The 24,971-nt window shown below is 32.8% G+C and overlaps 1 protein-coding gene and 2 long non-coding RNA genes across 3 annotated transcripts; 2 read left to right on the top strand and 1 right to left on the bottom strand.

The window, feature by feature from the left end:
- The first annotated feature begins 1,416 nt into the window (after positions 1 to 1,416).
- LOC101249310 (ATPase GET3A) lies at positions 1,417 to 16,083 on the top strand. The gene is made up of 7 exons (XM_004248524.4): positions 1,417 to 2,905; positions 3,406 to 3,530; positions 9,778 to 9,928; positions 10,124 to 10,234; positions 15,137 to 15,275; positions 15,423 to 15,538; positions 15,702 to 16,083. The coding sequence occupies exons 1-7, from the start codon at positions 2,642 to 2,644 to the stop codon at positions 15,882 to 15,884; spliced, it is 1,089 nt and encodes a 362-aa protein (XP_004248572.1). The 5' UTR covers positions 1,417 to 2,641; the 3' UTR covers positions 15,885 to 16,083.
- Positions 12,410 to 15,138, bottom strand: LOC104649556 (uncharacterized). Its single transcript, XR_011212165.1, has 3 exons — positions 14,894 to 15,138; positions 14,562 to 14,662; positions 12,410 to 12,916 (listed from the first exon to the last, which is right to left on the bottom strand). It is a non-coding gene; the product is annotated as an uncharacterized lncRNA (long non-coding RNA).
- Positions 16,084 to 16,783: 700 nt separating the features above from the next.
- LOC109121351 (uncharacterized) lies at positions 16,784 to 18,240 on the top strand. The gene is made up of 2 exons (XR_002028750.3): positions 16,784 to 16,950; positions 17,780 to 18,240. It is a non-coding gene; the product is annotated as an uncharacterized lncRNA (long non-coding RNA).
- The last annotated feature ends 6,731 nt before the right edge of the window (positions 18,241 to 24,971 follow it).

The following is a 24,971-nucleotide window of genomic DNA, read 5'->3' as shown; positions in this document are numbered from 1 at the left end:
TAGAATTGTAGGAGCCCCACATAAACAAACAAGTCTCTTGTTATTGTTCATGAATTTAGCAATAACAATTAAAACAAAAAAAGTGAGAAAAATCTGAAATTTGAAAAGGGAGAAGGGATAAAGAAGAATAAATAGACAGAGAATAGAGAGTATAAAAATTCTTAAAATAACCCAAATATTAAAGAAAAAATAGATTTTTATGTATATTACCGTTGTAACTTTATGATGTGGCAAAAAATTGTTATCTCACGCGCCTTGTAGAGTTTGATTTCAGTTTCTATGCCAGGTGGACAGAAAAGGTGTACGTGTAGGATGAATAAGCAAGTTCAGGGGGTAATTGAAACAAAATAAAGTTTAAGCGTACATTGAATAAAAAACTTCAAGTTCAGGGGGTAATGAATACTTTTGCCATATTTATAAAAATTACTACAATAGAAGGCGTAGAGATGATCTACGCTTATTTATTTTTATGGAAAAAGGAATAAATATACCGAAATTATTATAAATGGTGTATAAATTTTCTTCGTCATAATTTTTTGTCATCAATACCCTTACCGTTCAAAAAATAGTGCATATTTACCTCTCACTATAAGGAAAAACTTTTTTGATACATGTGTCACAATCCGTAGACCTGATTTACCAATTAATTAGACCCAAATTTTAAAAATTCACCTATATCCACTTAACCCATTCGATATACCCAGTACCCACACAAATAACATATCTAAAAACCAAAAAAAATCCCCTTTTCTCACATATCCATGGCTTGTAGTTACAGAATCTGTCTTTACATTGAATTTGATTTACTTCCAAATGTAAAACTTGATTTATGCGACTCGTGTTAATGCCTATTGTAATATGACTTAAATTCGTTTTTCCTCATTATTCTTTCTGCCAATATCATCTGCACATTGCAATTTGCACCTAGTCATTTTCAACCTCAATTCAAACCTCTTTTCACTCACTATGGTTGAGTCTCACTCTTTCCCTTAATCGCCTTCCCCTAATTCTCCCTTAATCCTTTCCCCTAATTCTCTTTATTTTTCAAGTAAAACAAAAGTTCACTTTTTTTTTTGTTTGTAAATATGCTTTTTTGTTGCCCAAAACAAGCTCATTCTCATTTATCACTGATCTTGTGCTGTATGATTAAGGTTATCACTTGTAGAAAAATTTTTTATTTTGAATTTTAGGTGTAGTTGAATTGAAATAGTTAATGTAATATTTTTTCTTATTTGTCGTAGAATCGATCAAGAATTGATTAAGAAAAGAAGAACTTGGACTACAAATCAACAAAGAATTAACAAAAACAACAACAAATCACGATGAACTTGGTCTGTCGAGATGAAGGAGAAATTGGAATTCTTTTAGTTATTTGGTTTGTTTATGTGAGGTTATGTGTGAGGAATTGGATTTTTTTTTTAAAGTTTTAGAATGGGTCAAATGGATATGAGTGGTTTTAAAAATTTGGTTTTAATTAATTGGTTAAATCAGGGTTTCTTCGTAGGACTGCAATAGTTAAAATTTTGATTTAATAAATATATATAGACACCACTAAAAATAAATTGAAAGTTTATTTTAACGATTAAGGGGTTGCAAAGATTTCTTGAGGTTGTGAGTTCAAGCTCAAATAGACACCTTCTAATGAAAATTATGGCTCCGTCAATACTTATATATATATATATATATATAAATGTGTATCAAATAAGCCTTTCGTTATAGTGAGGGATACATGTACATTTCGTTATAGTAAGGGGTAAATGTGCATTGCTTTTTGAACGATAGGGCATTGATGAACGAAAAGTATGACGAAGATTATTTATAATCATTACATAATTCCACATATTAAAATGGTACATACGTTTAATAATGTCATTGTTTTCTCTTTATTTTTTACATAAGAAAGAATATTACAGCAGCAGAGGGGGTTCGATTCCCCTTATACGCGATGTGGCGAAAAAGACCGATTCAACGAGATATGCCTTGCCCATATTAAGATTTAAATCTTTTAAAGATATTATATTTATTATTCATTTTATTTGTAATTTCTTAAAATGTAATTAAAGTCAATAATAAATAAAATATTATTGGACAAAGAGAATAGAAATGAACCGGTACATGCACTAATGCTAAATGATCAGAAAATTTGATTAGAAATTTAAAAAATCTATAATATCTTTTTTTATTTTAAAATTAACTGATTTTTTTAATTTTTAATTAAAAATATTAAAAAAATAAAATAATATAATATAAAATATATTATTTTACCATATGTGCTGGTATGATACCTACAAATTTGATAACCCCAAAAATTTTTAATTAAATACAATCTACTTTATAAAAAATAAATAAATTATTTCTAAAGAACAGATCACACCCAAATTCCTTTCTTAAAAAAATAAATAAATAAAAAATTCTGAAAAATAATAATTTACATGTTAAACAAGTTTCGTAATAAATAAAAATAGGTAGAAATCGAAAGAAATGAGTGCTAGATTGATCAATGACCAAGTTGAACCATGATCATCTTCCTCAATTGGATTCGGATCTGTTTCCCAACAAAGGATCAACTTGTTCTCCGTTTCAACTTTCCCTTCTCCCAATTCATCTCTTGAGGGGAGAATAAGTAAACAGTTATCAATCAATGGCTTCAAGTAATGAAGATTTACCTCAAGGAACAGTAAAGAATGTGTTGGAACAAGATACCCTAAAATGGGTATTTGTTGGTGGAAAAGGTGGTGTTGGAAAAACAACCTGCAGTTCTACATTGGGTGTCCTTCTTTCTCAGGTCAGATCTTCAGTTCTTATCATTTCTACTGACCCTGCTCATAATCTCAGTGACGCCTTTCAACAACGCTTTACAAAGGCACCTACACTTGTCAATGGATTCAACAATTTGTATGCAATGGTACTTTCTCTCTATTTTCTTCGTTGATACTGGGGAAAAATTTATCAAAATATATATGACCTAGATAGGAGGAAGTCGAGAAAGTTAGTTGATAGTCGAGCTACACTACACTGAGTATGTTGTTATTGTTGTTGAATTATGACTCTATGACTTTCAATTCAACTTTTATGTCTGTCTATATGCTTGTCTATAATAGTGTGTCAAAGAGTTAAGTATATAACTGTGAGATTTAGACAACTCCTCGTTTTAAAGAACCACTAATTTGTCCTGAAAAACAAATTGTTGAGTATTGGAATGGAAAGGGTAGAATGGTGTTAAATGGTTATTGAGAAATCATTCTTTTGAATCAACTAGTTTGGGGACGAAACCTAGTTGTTGCAGGTCTTAGTGTACTGTATCCAAAAGGATGTTTCTACTCTATGATTGTCGATTCTTTTAGCTTTCTGAATTTAAAAGGCCAATCTTGGTCAGGATTTTATGACTGAAATTATGTTCTTTAGGAAGTTGATCCAACTGTGGAGAATGACGAGACACTTGGATCAGAGGGAATGGATGATTTTCTGTCTGATTTGGCAAATGCAATTCCTGGAATTGATGAAGCTATGAGTTTCGCCGAGATGCTCAAGTAAGTGATGTTTCTCCATTACAGCTAGATACCATCTATGGCCGTTATTAGAATTGGTAGTTATACTTGTTCATAAGTTGTTACGATTCTGAAAGTTCGGGTTCTATTTTTTTGGTGGTTATTGCAGCATCTACTGTTTTAGGAATTCAGAAATTTGGCTACATTATATATAGTGCTGAGATTTTTGAATCTTAATCTTCAAGGACTGAACTAGAATATTAAATATTCTTCCATAGTTGTTCTCCCTTGCTTATCTAGATTGCAATAGAAATAGCTGGTGGTTTCAAGTACTGTGTAGAGTTATCCTCTTCAGAATGAGGGATAGTGCGGCTGCGGAGTAATTCTGCTGCTTCTTCTTCTACCCATGATGAAACCTCTCTTCTGCTGATTGTAGTGCTGAAGATATGCCACATGTACTAGCTAATCTAAGCAACCCACTTAGGGGAGCAATAGATTTCGAGAACCTATTCCAGAGCTGCCGTCTGTCATCCTTTTTTTTTTTTGATAACCGAGTAATCCAGCCTGTAGGCTGTATCTATTAGCAGGTTGTAACTAAACAGTAAAGTTGCGTTCTTTATCTAACCAGTGAATCAGGTTCAGAATATAGCTCCTTTAGTCTTCTAAATTATGTCCAATTAGTATTATCAAAAGCAAAAAGCTATAAGATCTGTTGGGGCTTTAATTAAAAATAACGCAAAAAGAGAGAAAAGACACACACACACATATATGTTAAGTACAAAACTAATAATTATAAGCATGAATGACATAAATATGAACAAAGAAATTGAAAAAAGTTTACGACAGTGAAATATTAATTGCTTAGTGTCGCCTCTTTAGAAGAGGCTCATTGGCAAGGAAAAGTGTGCCTTAGAACCTATATAACTATACTGAAGTTCATATTAAGGAAAGCGAAGCACTCAACACATTTTGAGCCTCACTTCAGAGCTTAAGAGTGCCTTTGACAACAGTGTCCAATGACTTCACTTTTATGGTTTCCTTTTTCACTCTCCTTAATTATGTGCAAAGAAAGATCTTATCATTCACAGAAATTTCCGAAAATCTGGGGCAATCTATACACTTCTACAACTTGGAGATTTCTTCTAAATATGATCCATCCATTTCACCTCTGCACTCTGCAATTGTAGTCTCCTTAACATATAAATCTGAAAGTAATTTTTTCAAAGGGGTATTCACTATTCACCGTACTGCCATTATCTAGTTTTTCTTTTTCCAGCTCCTTCACTTTCACCATATTCTGAGCCTGCCTATAGCTGTCGATGGAGAGTAATCCATTGTGGTCCTGTGACTGGATTAGTGCACCATTAATCTGCAACACAACAATTCATCTTGACAACCACCTTGCACATTCTAGATCATTGTTGAACCTTCAGTACTTGAATAATAAACTCTTGTGTTGTAACCCCAAGTTGTTGATACTTAGTCCGTCTTTTTCTTTCGATGCTGGTATTTCTGACAATTTTAACCAAGTCCATTTCTCTTTTTTCTGCTTTCCGTTCCCATAAAAAGTCTCATAAGTCTGTCTAAGTTATACTTGCTGGGTGGGAAATAATGACATGAAATATTGAAGTTGGGATTTGGGATGTCGATAATATTTATGATTTAATTGTTTATGAAAAAGAGTTTATGAGTTAAAAGGAAATTGTGAGTAAAATTGGGCATGTTGGTGTTAGAAGTCATGATATGAAAAACACCATCAAGAAGAAACAGTCAGAGAGTACATGACCAGGTTCACAAAAGAAAAGATTACCATCTCTAACTGCAGCGACGAACAAGCTATTAAATCTTTCTGATGAGGGTGCAATAACCTATACTTGCATTGTCAATATACCATGAAATAGTAAAATGGAAATTATGAGTAATTGATAAGAGGATGCCGCTTGTGGATAATGTTTCTGTTGCAACTCCCTTGGTTTGAGTTATGCAACCCTAAGCATTTCCTACCTAAGGGATCTGGAACCGATTCTGAACATACTATATTTTTGTAGATTTTGATCTTCTTATTGGGTATTCACTATTTTCTATCTGCTCTTGATCGTTATCAGTTCTCTTCTATGTCCATCATGTTAAGATACCCTTGTCATCATTTAAATCACTAGTCATTACATCCTGACAGTTTCACTTTCTTTATTCTTCATTTTTGTTTTAATCCAACTTCCTATATTTCAACATCCAGCCTGCCACTAGACTCCCAAAATTAAAGTCGTTTACTAGTCTCTTTTGATCTGGCATTAGATGTTTCTCTTTCTTGTTCCAGATAAGACAAAATTTATTTATGATTCCCAGAAGAAATTCAAAATATTAGGGAGGAGAAAGTATTAGTAGCATCTATTTATGATTCCCAGAAGAAATTCAAAATATGAGGGAGGAGAAAGTATTAGTAGCATATTTTACCAATGTTACTGAATTGGTTGCTTCAAATTTCTTGGTTACTGTATCTCTTGTCTTGTTTCTTAATTGTGTTTGGAATAGTTTAATGAGATTGAACTAGTGTTCAGAGTCTGAGCTGGAAAATCTTAGAAAATCAAACTGTCTTTCACTTGCTTATAAGGTGGACCGTGGATAAAGGTATTATTTTTTTTTTGGGAAAAGAATTAAAAATACCCCTCAAATTTAGTTTATTAGTTGATTATACCCCTGCCATTAAAACGAAGTTAGTTTTGCCCCTGCCTTTACTAATTTCACCAGATATACCCCTCATCTGACGGAAAATCCCAAATTAACTCAAATTGACCCAATTTATTTTAAAAGACCCATTTTTCATCTTAAACCCAAAATTCAGTGCCCCGACCCCTCTATCTTTTAACCATATAACCCCATTCCCATTTACCCATCCATTTCTCATTCATCTCCATCAATTTCGTAAATAGAGACATTTTTTCATCTTCTTAAAAACCTAATAGTTTTGCATTTTACCACCGCTTACGTCCGTCTGAAATGCCGAAGAGAAGAAGGTGTAACAGACATAGAAAACAACCAAAAAATTCGATGGACAGATTTTCGTATTTGCTAATTGAAATCATCCGTGAAATTCACTGTTGCTTTTCACGGATTGATGCAGTGAAAACTAGTATTTTGTCCAAAAATTGGCAAAGCATTTGGGCTTGTCACCCTATAATTTTGTTAGACGAAATTGATTATTTGGAAGAAGAAGATAAGAAGATCATGTTGAAGATGAAGATGATGTGAATTTTGGAGGATTTTTCATTTTTGATGATGAAATGACGACGGTGTTTTAGAGAAAATTGTATAGAAGGTTAAGGAGATTGGGGAAGAAGAAATTGATCCAGATTAATGAGAAATGGATGGGTATATGGGAACGGGTTATACGGGTTAAAACATAGAGGGGTCGGGGCATTAGGTTTAAAATGACAAATGGGTGCTTTTTTTTAAATTCGGATTAATTTGGGGCTTCCTGTTAAATGAGGGGTATATATGGTGAAATTAGTATCGGCAGGGGCATAACTTCGTTTTAACGGCAGGGGTATAATTAACTAATAAACTAAAGTTGAGGGGTATTTTGACCCCCCCCCCCCCCCCCCCCCTTTTTTTTTTTTAAAATAAGTTGTATACCTCAGTAATGAGGGTATGCTGGCAACCACCCAAAAGATTTACATCAGTGACCCAAAAAAGACCAACTCAAGAAATTGCTACTGAACTTAAAAAGAAGAGAAAAAATTTAAAATCTGTCCAGCATCCTCTATACCCTCCTCATTACACCAAAAACAGAAGGTCTTCATACAACGCCGTTTGATCTTTTGTACTGATTCTGCAGGATTTTCCAAATAACATTACACCAAAAACAGAAGGTCTTTATACAACGCCATTTGATCTTTTGTACTGATTCTGCAGGATTTTCCATACACCTCTTGTTTCTTTCTCTCCAAATAGTCCACCATATACAAGAGGGTATCATGTTCCACCAGTTCTTATGGCTCTTACTCCCCCCCTCTTCTCAGTTCTCACCCAGCAATTAAGAAGGTCTGCAGTGTGTTCTGGCATTGTCCAGTTCGTGTGTGTTCTGCTTAGAAAAATGGCCCATAATTGAGCAGTTACTTTGCAATGGAGGAATAGATGGCTATTAGTCTCATTTGTCTCATTACACAATGAACACCAGGAAGCTATTTCAAAGCCTCTTCTTTGCAGCTTCTCATGAGTTAGGCATGCCCTTCTAGCCACTAGCCATGAGAAACACCTCACGTTAGTTGGCACTTTGTTTTTCCATACCTTACTCTATGGTCCAGAGATTTCCCCTGGAAGTTCCTTCACTTTCCTGTTGTACAATCTGTTGACTGACAACATACCATCATGATTGTGTTTCCAAATCATTACATCAACTTCGAGATTTGTGCCCTTGAAATCATCTAGTGTTTGTAGCATCTCGGCTGCTCTCCCTATCTCCCAGTCATTTAGTAACTTCTGAAGCTGAATTCCACCCTTGTTCAGACTGTACCTCATTTACCATTGCATCTGGAGACAAGCTGAGGATATATATATCCGATTAGAAGACATCAAGGAATCCTGACCAATCCAGTGAACTTTCCAGAAAAGAACCCTGGTCCCATTCCCCACTTCGTATCCAATATTGTGTTATAGTTGACCCCATAAATTTCTGATAGTTCTCTACACCGAGACACCATACTGGATATTCACCATATCGGAAACCCATGGGCTATTCTCTCCGTACTTGTTATGTTAACTTCCTTCCAAAGTGCTTGATCCTGTCTTCTGAACCCCCACAACCATTTTGCTAACAAACACTTGTTTTGTAGCCCGAAGTTTCTGATCCCTAACCCCCCTGAGCTTCTACTCAGCAAAGCAGTTTGCCATTTGAACAGATGTATTCTTTTACCTTCCTTTATTCCCGGCTAAAGAAAATTTCTCCTTAATTTATCAAGTCTTTCTTCCACTTTGGCCGGCATAGGGAATAGGGACATCACATAGGTAAGTAAAGAGTCTAGTACAGAGTTTATCAGAATGGTTCTCCCGCCGAAGGATAGATTTTGAGATTTCCAGTTTGCCAGCTTCTTTTCAATTTTTTCAATATACCATCCCATATCACTAGCTCTTTATGGTTCAATTTTGCACCCCAATATATTTGCTAAGGCCTGGATCTGTGTAACCTCTTTGATGGGATATATACAACTCTTCCTCCAATTGACGGCCAATCCCGAGACCGCCTCAAAGACTACCAATATCATTCTGACAATTCTAATTTGTTCCTCCTTAGCTTCACAAAATATGACAGTGTCGTCAGCATAAAACAAGTGACAAATCTGCATATCCACCCGTGAGAAAATGCCTACTTTGACTCCTTGCAACAATGAGTTTTGAGTTGGCACCCTCATCATACTATCGAATCCTTCCATGGTTATGATGAAAAGGAAAGGGGACAAAGGGTCTCCCTGTCTGAGACCTCTTTCTGACCAGTAAGTTCTCCATTTATCAGAATGGAGAATCTAACCGTTTTTATACAGACCTCAATCCATCTCAACCATCTCTCACCAACCCCATTTGTCTTAACATATTGAGCAAAAACTCCCAATTGACATGGTCATATGCCTTTTCAATGTCTAGCTTGCACATAACTCGAGAGTCAGCCCCTCTGATTCTAGTATCTACATATTCGCTAGCAATAAGGACAGCATCCATGATCTTGTCTGCCTTTTATTAATTCCCATCTGATGTTTATTTACCAGTTTGCTGATTACTTTCTTCAACCTCTCAAGCTAGCAGCTTCACTATAATTTTGTATACCCCGCCTATCAAACATGGGTCTGAAGTCCCTAAGGTCAACTGCTTCTGTTTTCTTCGGGATAAGAGCCACAAAGGTATCATTCAAGCTCCTGCTGATCATGAAATTGTCTAATGGTATTCATGATATCTACCTTGAGCATCTTCCAAAAGTTCTGATAAAAGCTCATAGGAAACCCGTCTATAGGAGATTAAGGTCTTGGGAGTGATTTATATTTATAGAGCTTTGGAGTGTCCGAACAGGATTCCAGATCATTTGTGTATTTCAGTGGTACCAGAATATTTATCACTACAGATACTCTTAGCATGCCTGATTCTCAACATTTATTTACTTATGGTACATTCGTAGTGCTCAGATATCACTATTTTGTAGATTCTCTAGAGGCCACGAAATTTGCTGAGCTTTTGCCAATATATATAATGTGTTGTCTTTATCAGTTAAGACTAAAGTTCATTTCCTCTTGTTTCTTTCTAGATTGGTGCAAACAATGGACTACTCTGTCATAGTGTTTGACACGGCCCCAACTGGACATACTTTACGGTTATTACAATTCCCATCAACACTAGAGAAGGGGCTTGCCAAAGTAATGAGTTTGAGGAATAAATTTGGTGGCGTTATCAGTCAGGTAAATCTCTGCCCCCTGCCCGAAAAAACGTCTTTTTCTACTTTTCCCCCTTTGAGCTTCTAATGTAATGATTTGAGGGCAGGGGTGGGGAGGTCGCTATTTTAACAACGGAAGGATCATTGGAATGTTTCAGAAAAGATAATTCATCTTCATCTGGCAGCTTGAATTTACTAAAAGATTACGTGTCTATTTCAGATGAGTCGTATCTTTGGTGTCGATACTGAATTTGGCGAGGATGCGATCCTAGGCAAACTTGAAGGCATGAAAGATATAATTGAACAAGTAAACAGACAGTTCAAGGATCCAGTAAGATTTTTACCATTCAAATGCTCGTCCATATATTGATAAAGTTTCTTTTATGTTGTTATTGCTAGACTGTACTGTGATAAATTAGTAAAGTTTAAAGAATCTTCTTTTTGGACCTGGGGAAATTGCTAATAAGTTCGAATAAGAAGCATCAACAAAATCAGGAAGCTGTGGAAGAATATCTCTTATGGGAGCTGAATTACTCATATGTCTTGTGTTTAGTGGAAGTAGTGACACATAATATCTCCTTGTCGATGAGACATTAGCAGCTAGCACTATAACTCCATACTACTGAGCATTCATACCTTTTCTTTTGCATTTATAATACTCCTGCTTGCAAATTCCATCCCAACAGCTCCTCACCCCTCATCCCAGAAAAAACCACCCAATGTAGCTTTCTTTTCAGTCTGTTGTTTTGGCGAATGGGGTTGGCAGTGGTATGAGAGGTCCTATTTGGCTTGAACAAGAACGAAGAACTTTACAGCTTTCAATTACTACCAAAAATGTTCACTAGATTTTGGAATAAATTTACAGCTCACATTTTTTTAACCTTTTTTTTTTTTAATTTTAACTTTTTACACAATATTGCTCTCTTGGGAAATGGGCCACTATCCAAACTCTCTCCCTTTCACTTTGCTCCAGCAAGCTTCTCTTCTGATGATTCTTTGTATCAGTTTGGTTATGGAAGAGAAAATCTTCTGTATTTCTGGTGATGGAGTCCTTTGAGGCCATTGATTTTAGCGATGACTTATGATAGGAGAAAACCTACCTTGTTTCTAGTGATAAGTCCTTTGAGAATAGTTGGTTTCTGCTGATAGTGCGCATTAGGAGATTTACAAGTAAATATTAAAATAGATGAAGAGAACTTGCATAAGCAAGCTTCGGTGTGGGACTGGTGATTGTTTTCGGAGACGGGGAAGGGAAATTAAAGTATGTATGTTCAGAGTTCCAAAGAATTTCAACAACTTTTGTCGTTATGTGAGCATTGGATCTTGATTGGTACTATTATCCCGAAGAGCTTTTACAACAGGAATGGGGAGACATAGTTGATAAAATCTTTTGCTTCTTAGGTAAATCTTCTAATCAGAGATACAACCTCTCCAACCTTGGGACAGAGTCATATGCCGATGGGAAAAGAATCCATCAATGGTCAGATAGGTTAAGGCATACAGCTAAAGAAGTTCCTAACAGAATGCTGATCACCCTGAGGCAGGAAATGACAGTTCTCAGTTCCTTTCAAACTGGTTGCTTTAATGATATTTCAGCATTAGCCCTAATCCGGAAGTTATTCTGAAATATGAATGGGGGATGTCAATTCTCTTTTCTTCAGGTTCATGAATTTGTTGTCATGCTCATGCTGGAATTAATGGATCTCAAAAAGGACATCACTACCTGGAACAGAGAAGTTTTGGATAAGTAGAGGCAAGAAGGAGCAAAGCGCTAAATGAGTTCTTACAAGTGGACCAGGTGATCATGTCTAGTCCTACACCTCATATGCAATGTTGTATGGTCGTAGCAATCATAACAAAGGTTTGGGTCGATCCCACGAGGAGTACGCGTGTGCCAGGATGTCAAGCAAGTAGCTTTCAATTGAACCATAATCAGCAATCCCTTGTATGTAAGCATTTGTGACTTTCCTAGGGTTATCTTCAAATAAAAGACTAATTGAGTGATTAATTCTAAAACTAGACTATTGTTTGAGCTGGGAATTTAATCGAACATTTGAAATGCGAGAAAATATGATTTGTTTTTATTTTTTAAAGGTACCGGAGTTGTAGCCTCAATATGACAAGTCTATTCATGGATATAAGTATCCTGCTTACATACAATGGATTGATGATTATAATACAATTGAAAGCTACTTACTTGAATTTTCCAACTCTAGCAAGTTGATCTCTACAAGTTCTCTTCCAAATGCAAAGATAGAGAAATATTAAAATCTAATTGATAGACCAAGTAGGAATCTTCCTATTCCTAGTTCGTTTCTATTAACCAAGCATAAAAAATCCTCAATACTCTTGATTCCTTGCCACTTGTTAAAAACCCAATCCAATTTCCACTTTCCCAAGCAAGAAATAGATGTGTAGGGCTTAATCTAATGTTTGCAACCCACCAAATCAGCAAAAAAGGATGTAAACAAGTAGATAATCAGTACCCATGTAATCATAGCCAAGATAAACTAACACCCATTCATATTAACGCCATAAGAGTCTACAACCCCAGCTAATGGGTTTAGCTACTCATACTATAAATGAAAAATACAAGATGAAAAGAAAAGGAAGCCATAATTAAAAAGTACTTAGGAAAGATACTCTATGATGAAATTCTTCAAAACCTTGCAAAAGTAGCTATGGTTTCTTCCCTAAGATCCAGCAGTACAAGGTTCCCTGCGAAAGTACCCTAAAAATCTATTGGAAGTCGTGCACAAATATGCCAAAAACACCCCTTCATGTCCAGTTATGTGGGTGCGCTACATAGCTCACATGGGCGATTCCAGAAGCTCTCCTTCATGGCTTCCTTGGCTACTGGATGAGGCCGCCTATGTGGGTGAAGCAAATGTTCCACACAAATTTTCTCTTTGCTCTTTTTAGTTCTTTTTCTTCAACTTTTGGCCTTCTAGTTGCATTTCCTCAAGCATTAGAAGCTATTCCACTCCTTAAGCCTTCCACAAACTCCCAAAACCTAAAATTATATCATTGTTAGTCCACTAATCTCACATTGGGGCATGAATAATAATGCCAGTAATTTGAACGTGGTAGATAGACTTAATTTCTTTATGAACCTCTAATTTTAGCAATTCCAATAAATTATTTATCATTAAAAAGTACCACAAAATCGACAGAAATAACAACTCATCACCAAGACCACTGAGAATAGACCTCAAACACAAGAAGAGAAAACATGCTGTAAAACCTTTGGGTGTAGTGTCTGGAAAACCATAAGATTATGGCCCCATTTCATCTCACTTGTGGTTGGAAATGGCTTGAAAACTGATTTCTGGGATGATGTTTGGATTGGAGAACAGTCTTAGAAACTGCCATCCCACACCTGTACTTTAAGTCTGCAGAGGAATGCCAGGGTATCCCAAGTTTGGAGTCAACAAGGATGAGACCTATCATTTAGAAGAGCACTGAATGATTGGGCAATTAGGGAAGTCGCCAACCTACTGGAAGTACTAACTCACACCCAGCTTTATCCATGAGGCCTGACAAACCTAGATGGAAACTACACAACAAGGGTGTGTTTACTGTTAAGTCATGCTATTGGGAGCTCAACACACACATACAGTGCTAGACACATGGTCTTGGAAGCTGGTCTGGAAGACCAAATACTATCCTAAGTAGCTTGCTTTACCTGGTTGGGTATTCATAAAGGCTTGCCTAACTCATGAGGTTTTACAGAAAAGGGGCTGGCAGATTTGCTCCAGGTTTGTCATGAGAGAGCAGGAAGCAGAAATCAATGATAATCTATTCCTCCACTGTAAAGCAGCTATGAGCCTATGGAACATGTGTTTGTGTTCACTAGGAGTTAACTTGGTGATGCCTAAGACAACAATTGAACTTCTAAGCAGTTGGAAATGTATTGGGAACAGAGGAAGAAACGAGCACTATGGAGAACCATCCCAGCATGCATATGGTGGATCCTTTGAAAAGAAAGGAATTCAAGATGCTTTGATGGACAAAAGATTAAATTACAGAAGATTAGAATTAATTGTATAAGCCAATTTTTTTTGTGTAAACAGAATCTGGTAGGGGGAGACATTGAAATAGTTGATTTTATAAGAAACTTGTAAAGAATACCTTACCCGGGTGTGCCACTTTTCTCTGGGAGGTAAGTTTCCGATTCATCATTTTTTGGGTGATGAATTGTTTGTCTAGAAAATAAAGTTACCTCTTTCTCAATAAAGTGGCCAGAAAATGACTCACGTACCGGCATGTATATCTGACACACTCGCCGGAGAATCGCTTCTGGCTGCAAGTGAGGGTGCATGTGACAACCACTTGAGTGGTTTTGGCTTTTGAAAAACACCGACAAAAATGTTACTTATTCAGACAACCGTTTAGGTTACTGGAAAACTGCACAATGACAGCTGATTTCGCTGGAATGATGCACAACAATACTTTTCTCACAGTTGCATAGATACCATGTGAGAAATATAGGAGAAAAATATTATTGAATTGTTTATCTAAAATTACTACACTTAAGCCCTATTATAGACACTACATTACAATCCTTGGATGGATTGTATATACTATTCATGTTTCTATCCCTATTCTAACACCATTAATGAAACCACGTATTTCATCAAAAATAGAGAAGAACTTACAGCTTTTGCATGAATGTCACAGAGTAATGGGATTCAGGAGAAGTCGTGCATTTCTCCATCTGCTGCTGTTGTCTTACTGTGAAGAAGATTTCTTCGCGATTCTTGAAAATCATAAGTAGAATTTAGAAGTAGTTATCACAGATATAGAAGTTGCATACTTGCATGAACGGAGCTATATAACTAATGTGCTGTCTAGTTCAATTCTTTTCCTCCTTGCAAAAACTTGCATTTTTACAGAAAATGAGTTTGAACAGTTAATGAGTGGTTTTACCAACTATTTATCTGAGCAGTTTATTTTTTGGTAAAATAACTGAAATACCAATGTGTTCTACCTTTTTGGTTTGAGTGTGGAGGTGGAGTAGTCTGTTGATGTCGCCTGTTGATCCATTTATTTGGTTTTTTCATCTTATTTAGATTTCTAGTACCTACTACTAGCTTTGGCCAAGGCAGGGGAAAGTTTCTTACTGAGTCTTACTGGAATGGCTGAATACATTTCCTCATTTCTTTGTTTTATTGAACCATTTAGTGTACTTCTCAAGTTCTTCTGATCTTTAATGCCACTTTTTTTTTAACAGGGCTTGACAACATTTGTTTGTGTTTGCATTCCGGAATTCCTCTCTCTATATGAGACTGAAAGGCTTGTTCAGGAACTCACTAAATTCGAGATTGATACACATAACATTATAATTAACCAAGTGCTTTTCGATGAAGAAGGTACAAGTCTCATATGTTCCCTTTACATAGTATTAATTCCTTACAGTTTCTTTTCAATTGCGTTTGGTCTTGTCTGTATCAGCTTTTCCTCTTAAGCTTGTTTTCTGTGAGAGAAAACTAACTTTTGGAACCTGCGTCTGTTTTTAGTTGTTGAATCCAAGCTGCTGAAGGCTAGGATGCGGATGCAACAAAAGTACTTGGATCAATTTTACATGCTATACGACGACTTCAATATTACCAAGCTGCCTTTGCTGCCACAAGAGGTTTGAAGATGCTTTTGCATATATTCTGGATATATCCCTCCACCCAAACGCCTGACATAAAATGACTTCTTTATTCGGGGGAAGAACATGATCATTTATTTTCTGAATTTTTCAAGAACCAAAGTTTTGCTAGTCTGATAAGTGATGTGCTACTCGCTGATAGGTTTGTGGTGTTGAAGCGCTGAAAGTGTTTTCACATAACTTTCTGACACCGTATCAACCTTCACTTCTTCGGGGTTCAGTGGAAGAGCTGGAAATGAGAATAGCCACACTGAAAGAACAGTTGAAAGATGCTGAAGAAGAACTGGAAAAACTTAGAGCAGGTCAACAAGAAAGTATAATGTAGAAAGACTTGGCGGGCGGAGGGCATTATGTTGCCTTCACTTTTTCTTTATCCTTTTTAGGAAACAGTGACATCTGAAAAAGAAAATGTTTTTCTTGAGATAATTATTTTGTCTTTTTTGTATAATTTTTTCATTCTTTTAGTTCGTTTGTACCTTCAAGAAGACAATAAATGAGGTTTATAATAGTATTCATAAAGTAAACTTGAACACACCATTATAGTGTATTTTAAAGTGGACTCTGATTAATGTTAGCGATTATCAGTGAGTCTTGACGTGGTGCATTCAACAGGTTTAAGTTTCATTGTAAGCGAGGACTAAGAAAAGACTCTTTAACACCTCATTTGTTTGCACTTAACGTATTTCATTTTTTTAACATTATAATTATTTAGATCTCGAGTATTAAGTCGATGTAATATTTAGATTTGGATCTTAATCATGTCAATCTAACTATGAAGTGCGTTTATTTTCTATGATATAACCACTTAATGAATCATGTAGAAATTTGAATGATTAAGATATACAATAAAGTTTTAATATTATTAGGATGCCTATTTAAATAAAGAGTCAATTTCCTAAATTGTAAATTAGGTATATAGCATTTTATATAGTCATATTCTCAAGTTATAGCATAAGAGTTTGATTTCATTCTATAACATTTAATATATCAAGTTATAGCATTTTCTTAAAAAGAAAATAATGTTAATTTTAATTTTGTAAAATTAGATAGTAAACAAAAAAAACGGATTAATTTAAAATTATATAATGTGCGTGAAATTAGTTATTATTATTAACTGATAACTAATGTGCACATTTTAAGGGATTTGAAAATATTTTAATAATAGATAGACACCATAAATGTCTCTAACCTGTTATTTTCTTTCCATAAACGTGCATTGTTTGATTTTTTTTCCAGAAAGTGAGGATTATTCTTATATTTGAATATTGATATATTTTTTCATTTTTTTTTGAAAAATAATTAAAATTGAAGGTTGAAAACGTTTAGATTTGATTTGATGGAGAAAATTGTGTCAATTTTAATTAAACATGGTGGTAAATGGAATTCATCAGGTTAGTTTTTATTTATGATTTGTTATGTTTTAATTATAAATTATTGGTTGTAATTATATATATTTTTTTGTTGTCGTGTATGGAATGTGTCGTTTTTTTTATTTTTGTTATATTGCAGATGTTGATTTGATGTATTTTTTTGTGATACAATTACGATGTGTAATAAATATTACGTAATAATAATTTTGTTTTGATGTGTAATTAAAATGAAGTTTGGTGTGATAATTGATTACTGGATAAAATACAAAAATTTTATAGATTTTGAATCAATTTGCAGTTTTTATTATGAAAAGATTATGAACAAAATCTGACAATTTGTATTGATATTGTTTGAACGTTATATGAAATGTGAATTTTTGGTAAAAGCTATTCCATATTATATTTAAATTGTCAGATGTTAAAATTTTGTATATTGGTGAAATATGAATACTGTATTATTTATGTATGTAATGTACCAATATATTGTATGAAATATGTATGAACGCCAATTTTTTTTATTGTATATATCAGTGATTGATTTGTTATATATATATATATGAATTTTGTATAAAGGTTGGATTAATTGTGTATATAATTTTTTTAAATTGTATAAATTGTGTATGAAGTGCATTTTAGATTGTATGTAGCAGTGAATTGTATAGTATTTGTGTATGAATTGATTTTTCATACTTGATATGTTTCATATGTGTGAATTGTGTATAAACATTGTATTAAATGTGTATTAAATTGGATTTTTTTTGTATATATCCGTGAATTGTATTTAAATTGTGTATAACTTTTGTATGTATTCTGTGATGCACTAAATGTAATTTTAATGTTGTGAACACAGGAAAATACGTTGACTTTGAGATAGAGGGCATCCTATATGATACTTATACTCTTTATATTGGTTTAGTTAATGCTATAGTATCTTTACTTAATATAGAAGAAAATATAAATTCTGTTGAGATAAAATATATTATAGCCTCAAGAATTTCAGAGATGCTTATGCCATTCCTGTCGAGCCTATCCCGTGCGAGAGTACATGGGATATACCAAGTCATATTTCAGAGCCTAAAATGATGCCACCCGGTCCAAAAAGATCAGCGGGAAGACCCAAATTTGAATGCTGGAAGGGGTTCGCTGATGTGAAATTCAAGAGGACAAAAAGCACATGCAGTAGATGCCATCAAGTTGGACACAATAAAAAGACATGTTCAAATTATCCTGTACAAAAACAATGATTTCCTACTGTTACATCTGTTTTTTTTTGAGTATTTACATTGTTATAACATTATTTTTTTTATTGAATCATATTACTTTTCATACAAATGTCATACATTGTATATACAACTATTCATATATTAACATTCGTTACCATTAGTAAGTCATATAATCATATAGTATGCATACAGTTATTGCAAAATGAATGAGGACTATATACAAAATCTATACATTTATACAAGCAATAGTTGCATATAAAAATAATGTATGTTTATGTTCTACATTTTTCATACAGTATTCATACCAGTAATATAAGTAACATTTGTTTCTGTTTGTATTTGAAAGTATACAGTATTCATACAAAATAAATTTATGCAAAAGTCATACACAATTATTAAAGTATAATTATATATTTATTCATATTGTCATGTTGAATCATATGTCTGTACTATTTTCATATAATTTTCATACATTACGCATATAAGAATTTATATGATATAATTCATACATTTTTCATACAGTATTCATACCAGTAATATAAGTAAAATCTATTTCTGTTTGTATTTAAAAGTATACAATATTCATATAGTATTCATACAAAACAAATTTATGCAAAAGTCATACACAATTATTAAGGTATAATTATATATTTATTCATATTGTCATGTTGAATCATATGTCAGTACTATTTCTTATATTTTTCATACATTATGCATATAAGAATTTAACATTATATATTGAAAAGTGCAATTTATACAAATATCATACACATTTAACATTATATAAAATATATATTGAAGCAGACTGTCATTTATATAATTTTTTAAAAAAAAATAGTATTGTCTATATTCTATATATCAAATTATAATATAACATTCATAATTCATATAATGTTAATACATGATTCATACAATGTTTCTATATTTTCTTGTTGCGTTAAAAATTTATACAAAGTGAGACACATTTTTTAATTAATAATAATCAGTAATAATTTATATAAAACCATCAGTATTCATAATAAAAATTTGAGAAATTACATAAATTGTTCATAAGTTAAAAAAACAAGTCATTCAAAAAAATGTACATTGTGCCATGAAGATTTCTACTTCCTGTTACGGAATTTTGGAATAGGATAATTGGTGGTGTCCATAACTTGTTCTTTATGAGTTCGAAGTCCACCCTTCTTGCTAGCAACTGTTCCTGTAACTTCACTTTCACTTATTGCGCCTTCATCATTCTTTGATTTTGCATAATCCCAAAGTAATGTACCATATCTTTGACGATGATATTTTGAATCAATATCAATATGTGATATATCAAAAACACCATTGCTCATGTATTCAGCAAAGAGAGATGTGTATAGACCACAATCACTGTAAAAAAATTGAAATAATAAAAATTTTATAATGACTATAAAGCAAATTTAATTTAAGATGAAGAAAAAATAATGTAACAAGTATACATACTTTGAACTTTCTTCTTGTTGAGGAACATGTGTAACATTCTTGATACTGAGAGGTTCAGAATGAGACTTTTGTTGATAATCAGGGAGATTATTCGCATACAAATCAAGCCTTTTGCCATAAAACCCTGTGCTCGTCAGAAATAAAGGAATCATGGTTGCAAGTTTATCAACAGCTTCTTTAACTTTTCTTGAATGAACAAATCCTCCCATCATCGAATCATAGACATATAGACATCTACGTTTGATCCGGAATACAACAAGGAACCAATGGAATTTGTCGTTGATGCTGACTAGGATGATTACTTCGTCAACCCTATCCCACGGAACTCCTATCTTGCTTCATCATTCAACCTTCTACTTTTTCGCGGGGTTTCATTGCTTCTCTTCGGCATTATATCATTTTTGAGTGCAAAAGATGAAGATTTGAGTGCAAAAATGGAAGATTTGAGTGCAAAAGTGGAAGAATTGATGAAGAAGAATGTTAAAAGTGGAAGTTTTTTAGCCAAATTTGGTGAAGCTTAAATGTTAGGCGTGCAAAAAGAAAATTTTGTGAGGATTTGGGGAAGAACAATATATTTGGGGAATATAATTTTTTTTAATAACGTCTGACAGTTTAAGAAAACTGTTATTATTTTAGATATTGATGGGTAGTTATTAATTATGAAATGATAAAATCCGTAATATTTAGTAATTTTTTTAAAAAAGGTAACTATATAATATTTAATTTAATTTACACTAGTTAAAGAGTTTTGTTTAAAAAAGGTAACTTAAAATAATTAATTTAATTAAATACATTGGTTTAAAAAAGGTAACTGAATAACAAATGCAATTATTTAAATAAGTTAATTATTATTTAAAAGATTAATGAGAATAATATATTTTTTCTTGATATGCTATAACTTGATAATAAAATGCTATAAGTAGTTTATTATTAAAAAGTATGTTTATAACTTGATATTTATCATCTTAAATGTGTGTGTAGTGTTATTTTTATTTTCCTAAATGATCACCCAAGTTTAGAGAATAGTCTTGAAATATTCTTTATGTTTCATTAGGTTTGAAATATCTTTCAACTATAACTATTTTCCTTCAAATATACTTGACACTTCAAAAACCTCACTTTCTCTTAGTTGGCATGACATGTCATTAGCATCTTTTTTTAATAATAGACCAATTTGATTTATTAAACCCATTTAACTAAAATAATATATACACACACACACACACACACACACACACAATAGTTCGTGCAAGCACGACCTAATATATGTTATTTTATTTGTCTCAATTTAATATTTTAAATTATTAATTATTGTAATTTATTATACTTTTATTTTTATGTAAATTCGAATAGTATATGTTATTTTTGTTCCAATTTTTTTGTGAGCACGTATGAGATATTGAGAGCTTAACTAAATTTTTTTTATATGTTTTTAAATATTTTAAGATCTATAAGGAGAAAACACAGTAATGTAAGATCGTATTTGACAAATGGTACCATAAATGTTGATTATGTCAAATCTTGTGATAATCTTGCAGATTCTCTTACTAGGGCCTTAACGAGAGAAAAAGTCTGGAGCACATCGAGGGGGATGAGATTGAAGCCTAGAAATTCTTGAGTCATATATAAGGAAACCCAACCTGGGGACTATAGATCCTATAACCAGGTTCAAAGGGAAAAAACTAATCATACGATGACTTGTGAAAAATGCACTATCTTTTTATTCCCTCCCTATAATGTGAGTGCAATGTTTCCTATAGTTTGTGAAGGTTAAGTTGTTAAAAACTCTTAATGAAAATCTGTAGCCAGTATGGCAGGGGCGGAGCTACAGCTAATGAAGGGTGCGCAAGTGAACATCCTTTGTCGGAAAGTTATATCGTACCTACGAGACAAATTAATGATATTTTTAATATATATTTAGGTTTGCACACACTTGAGTATTATTGGAAGTGCGAAGTTGGAAGGTTAAGGGTTCGATCCTTGGTCCCTTCAAGTGTTTTTAAACATTTTTATTAGTCAAAATTCATATTAAGGAATACTTTTTAAAAAAACATTTTTATTAGTCAAAATTCATATTAAGGAATACTTTTTAAAATTATGCACACTCTTTATAAAATGGATGGCTCCGCCACTGCAGTATGAGTGGAGTGTTAAACTTACAGGAGCACTCTTGACAAATTTTACCTATGTGATGTGTGGAAGTAGGTTGCATCCTATGAGAATTGGACTTATTCTCAAAAGCACTCATGAAATCGAGATAGCATATGACCATAACATGGTGGCTTTAAAGCTCATGCCAATACCTTGATTATTATGCGTGATCAGTGATATTTTATTTTCCTTAAACAGTCATAGTTCAAGTTTAAGACCATTACGATTCTGAAGTAAGAGTTATTGTTTCACTAAGTGAAGGTTCAATGCAGAGCACACCTTCATGATGCATAATAATGTTCCTTTAACTGGTATACTCTCTTAATTAATATTAAAATGAGTGAGGGATTGTTCGTTTGAGAGCACTTTAATATTAGTAAATAATGGTTAAGGTGCATATCTCTCATTCATTCTGCAGCTATTCCTAGCAGAATGTTAGTGGCTACTTTAATTGTATTTTGGAATCAATGTTTTGAGGCTTAATTGCCAATTAGTGGCTACTTTAATTGTATTTTGGAATCAATGTTTTGAGGCTTAATTGCCAATTACTTGACGTTTCTGACATTGACCGTGTGTGTCACTTATTTGTTGCATTACTCCATTTTGGAGTTATTGTTTGTTATGTTACACTATTTCTTGTTAGCATTCTTAGTCGTTGGTGGCCTTTGCCATTTGTTCTTCATTCTTTATTCTCCATTATTCGTTAGTAACATATCTAATTCCTAAAATTATTATTTTCACTATGTACTACCTTATTATTTTCATATTTATTGTTAAGAAGACTTCTTCTAGTATAGATAGTGATGATTTTTATTTGATTTGTAATAGAAAATACACAAGAAAATATAAAATACATAAAGTTTGTCAAAAAAAGACTTCTTATTAGTTGAAGGGAGGTGTTTTTTTTTTTTTGAGTTTTGGGCTCAACTCTTGTCCAGAGTTGTTGAGTTATACTTTGTGAAGGTTGTTGATCCTGGAGGGGACAAGTCAAAGATGATTACTATTGGACCAGTGAAAATATTTCTTGCAGTGAGCTTAAATCTCCTTAAAGAAGATGAGATATCCGTGCCTCAGCCAAAAGAGATCTATTTCTTCATTTTATTTTCAATTGTAATTTTATTATCTTGTAAGTTTTTCACTAATATTATAAGTTATTATTGATTGTTGGCACCATTACTCTGGTCAAGGAGAAATCTCTGTGATTATTGATTTTTCTTATACCTTTCTTAACTAATTCCTACAACAGTATTACTTAATTCTTTATAGTAATTCTGTATCTAGGAATTCAATTTTTATTTTTTTGGAAACAAAACTTTGTTTGTCTTATCTTGTTTGATTCGTTTTCCCTAATTAAGAGAAAGATTTATGTTATTAATGATTTCTTATCTTGTTTGATTCGTTTCTCTAAACTTCATGTGTTGAATGCTCTATCTCCTTAATCTTATGGCGAGAGGCGAGGCAAGACAAGGCAAGGTCATCTATGTATTTTGTTAAAAAAATTAACTCATCTATGCATTTTCATTTGAGAACGGATTGTTAACCCTAAACAATTTCAACTTTACAAAAACCATTTCATTTATATACGTAATCAATTATAATTCAACCATGTTATTAGTTAAATAAATTCTTTAATTAAAAAAAATTCAAATATCTCATCGCACTTTAAAGAAAAACTCATATATATCATTTGTTCAAAAAATTCTCATTTATATCGTTTAAGTTAACAAATAACAATATGCATAAATAAATCTTCTTTCAAAAAAAAGATATAGATGAATCTTTTCTCAAAATTCGATAATATATTTAAACTTTTATTCGTAAAAAGTACAATTAAGTTGATAAAAAAGAAAGACAAACCAGTGGCCAAAAACAACATAGCTACAAGGAAGAAAGTTTCAAACAAACGTAGGGAGTTTCCTATATTTAGAGAGAGAGGGAGGGGTAGTTTTAGAGAGAAGGGAGTAATAAGATATAATTTAAGAATTTTATGAGTAGACTAGAACTAGAAGGGATAGATACTTAGTTGTTGGATCAGGTCGGGTCAAAATACAATTCAATTCGTTTTGCTTTGGGTTTGGGAAACCATGTTCTTTCATGGCTAAATTTGACTCAGTGTGGGTTCGGATAACTATTAGAAAACAATTTTTCTTTTTAATCATGACTCAATGAAAAATTAATGTAATAGGATATTATTTCTCTATTCATTTTTCACTTAATCAACTTAATGAAACAATACAGGGTGATAGGAAATAAAATCTAACTAAAATAATGAAGTTTCCAATTTTTTTATATTAAAATATATTTGTTCTCTTATTATTGAGTTCATCAAAATATCTGCAGTTGAATATTTTCTAGTGGAGAAAATAATAATTTTCTAAAATAGTGACTATATTGTGTCGAGTTACTATGAATAGTTTTTTTTGAAAGTCTAATTAAAGTTTAATATAAGATATTATACTTGTAAGAAATTACTTTTTTAAATTATTGATATAAAATATTTTTGGGGTGGTACCTCGCTGCAACTACATAATATGAATAAGGGATGTGTCAAAAATCGAACTGATCAATTTCATTTTATTGGGTTATTGAGTAAACAAATTTTTAATGGTGTAATAAAAAAACTTATCAGGTTGGTATCAATTTTTAGTATTGGGTAAATCGATAACTTATTAAGACGATAGTAAGTTACTATTATACCCTTCATAAATATAAAATATTAATAAGTTAACATAACTAGACACTATATCAGTACTATACTACAATCTAACTACTTCAGACGTCATGGTACTTCTAGTCTACATCAGAAAGTCCATATTATGTTTTGGTTGTAACATGTTATTGTAGCCTATTATATCTACTTTTATTGATGTAATTTCTCATTATATTTCTTGTTTCACTATTTCAAAACAATACAATTGATTTGCTTGTCTCACAGTCTTGGCACAAAAAATTTTATTGGATTGTTATTGATTTAGCGTAATTAAAAATTAAAAAATTAAAAAATTGAACCAATAATACATAAAATCAAACTGAATCAACCAATGCACACACTTAATTACTATAAATATTTTTTTTTGGAAAGTTTAATATAAGATATTATACTGGTAAGAGCAGATACCACACTTAATCATACATTTTCAATTTATTTAATATAAAATATTCTGGGGGTGGTACCTTGCTGCTAAGTAGAGAAGATGAAAT

This window comes from Solanum lycopersicum, chromosome 10 (genome assembly GCF_036512215.1).
Source record: "Solanum lycopersicum chromosome 10, SLM_r2.1".
Taxonomy (NCBI): Eukaryota; Viridiplantae; Streptophyta; class Magnoliopsida; order Solanales; family Solanaceae; genus Solanum; species Solanum lycopersicum.
This window is presented reverse-complemented; position numbering and strand designations above follow the sequence as displayed.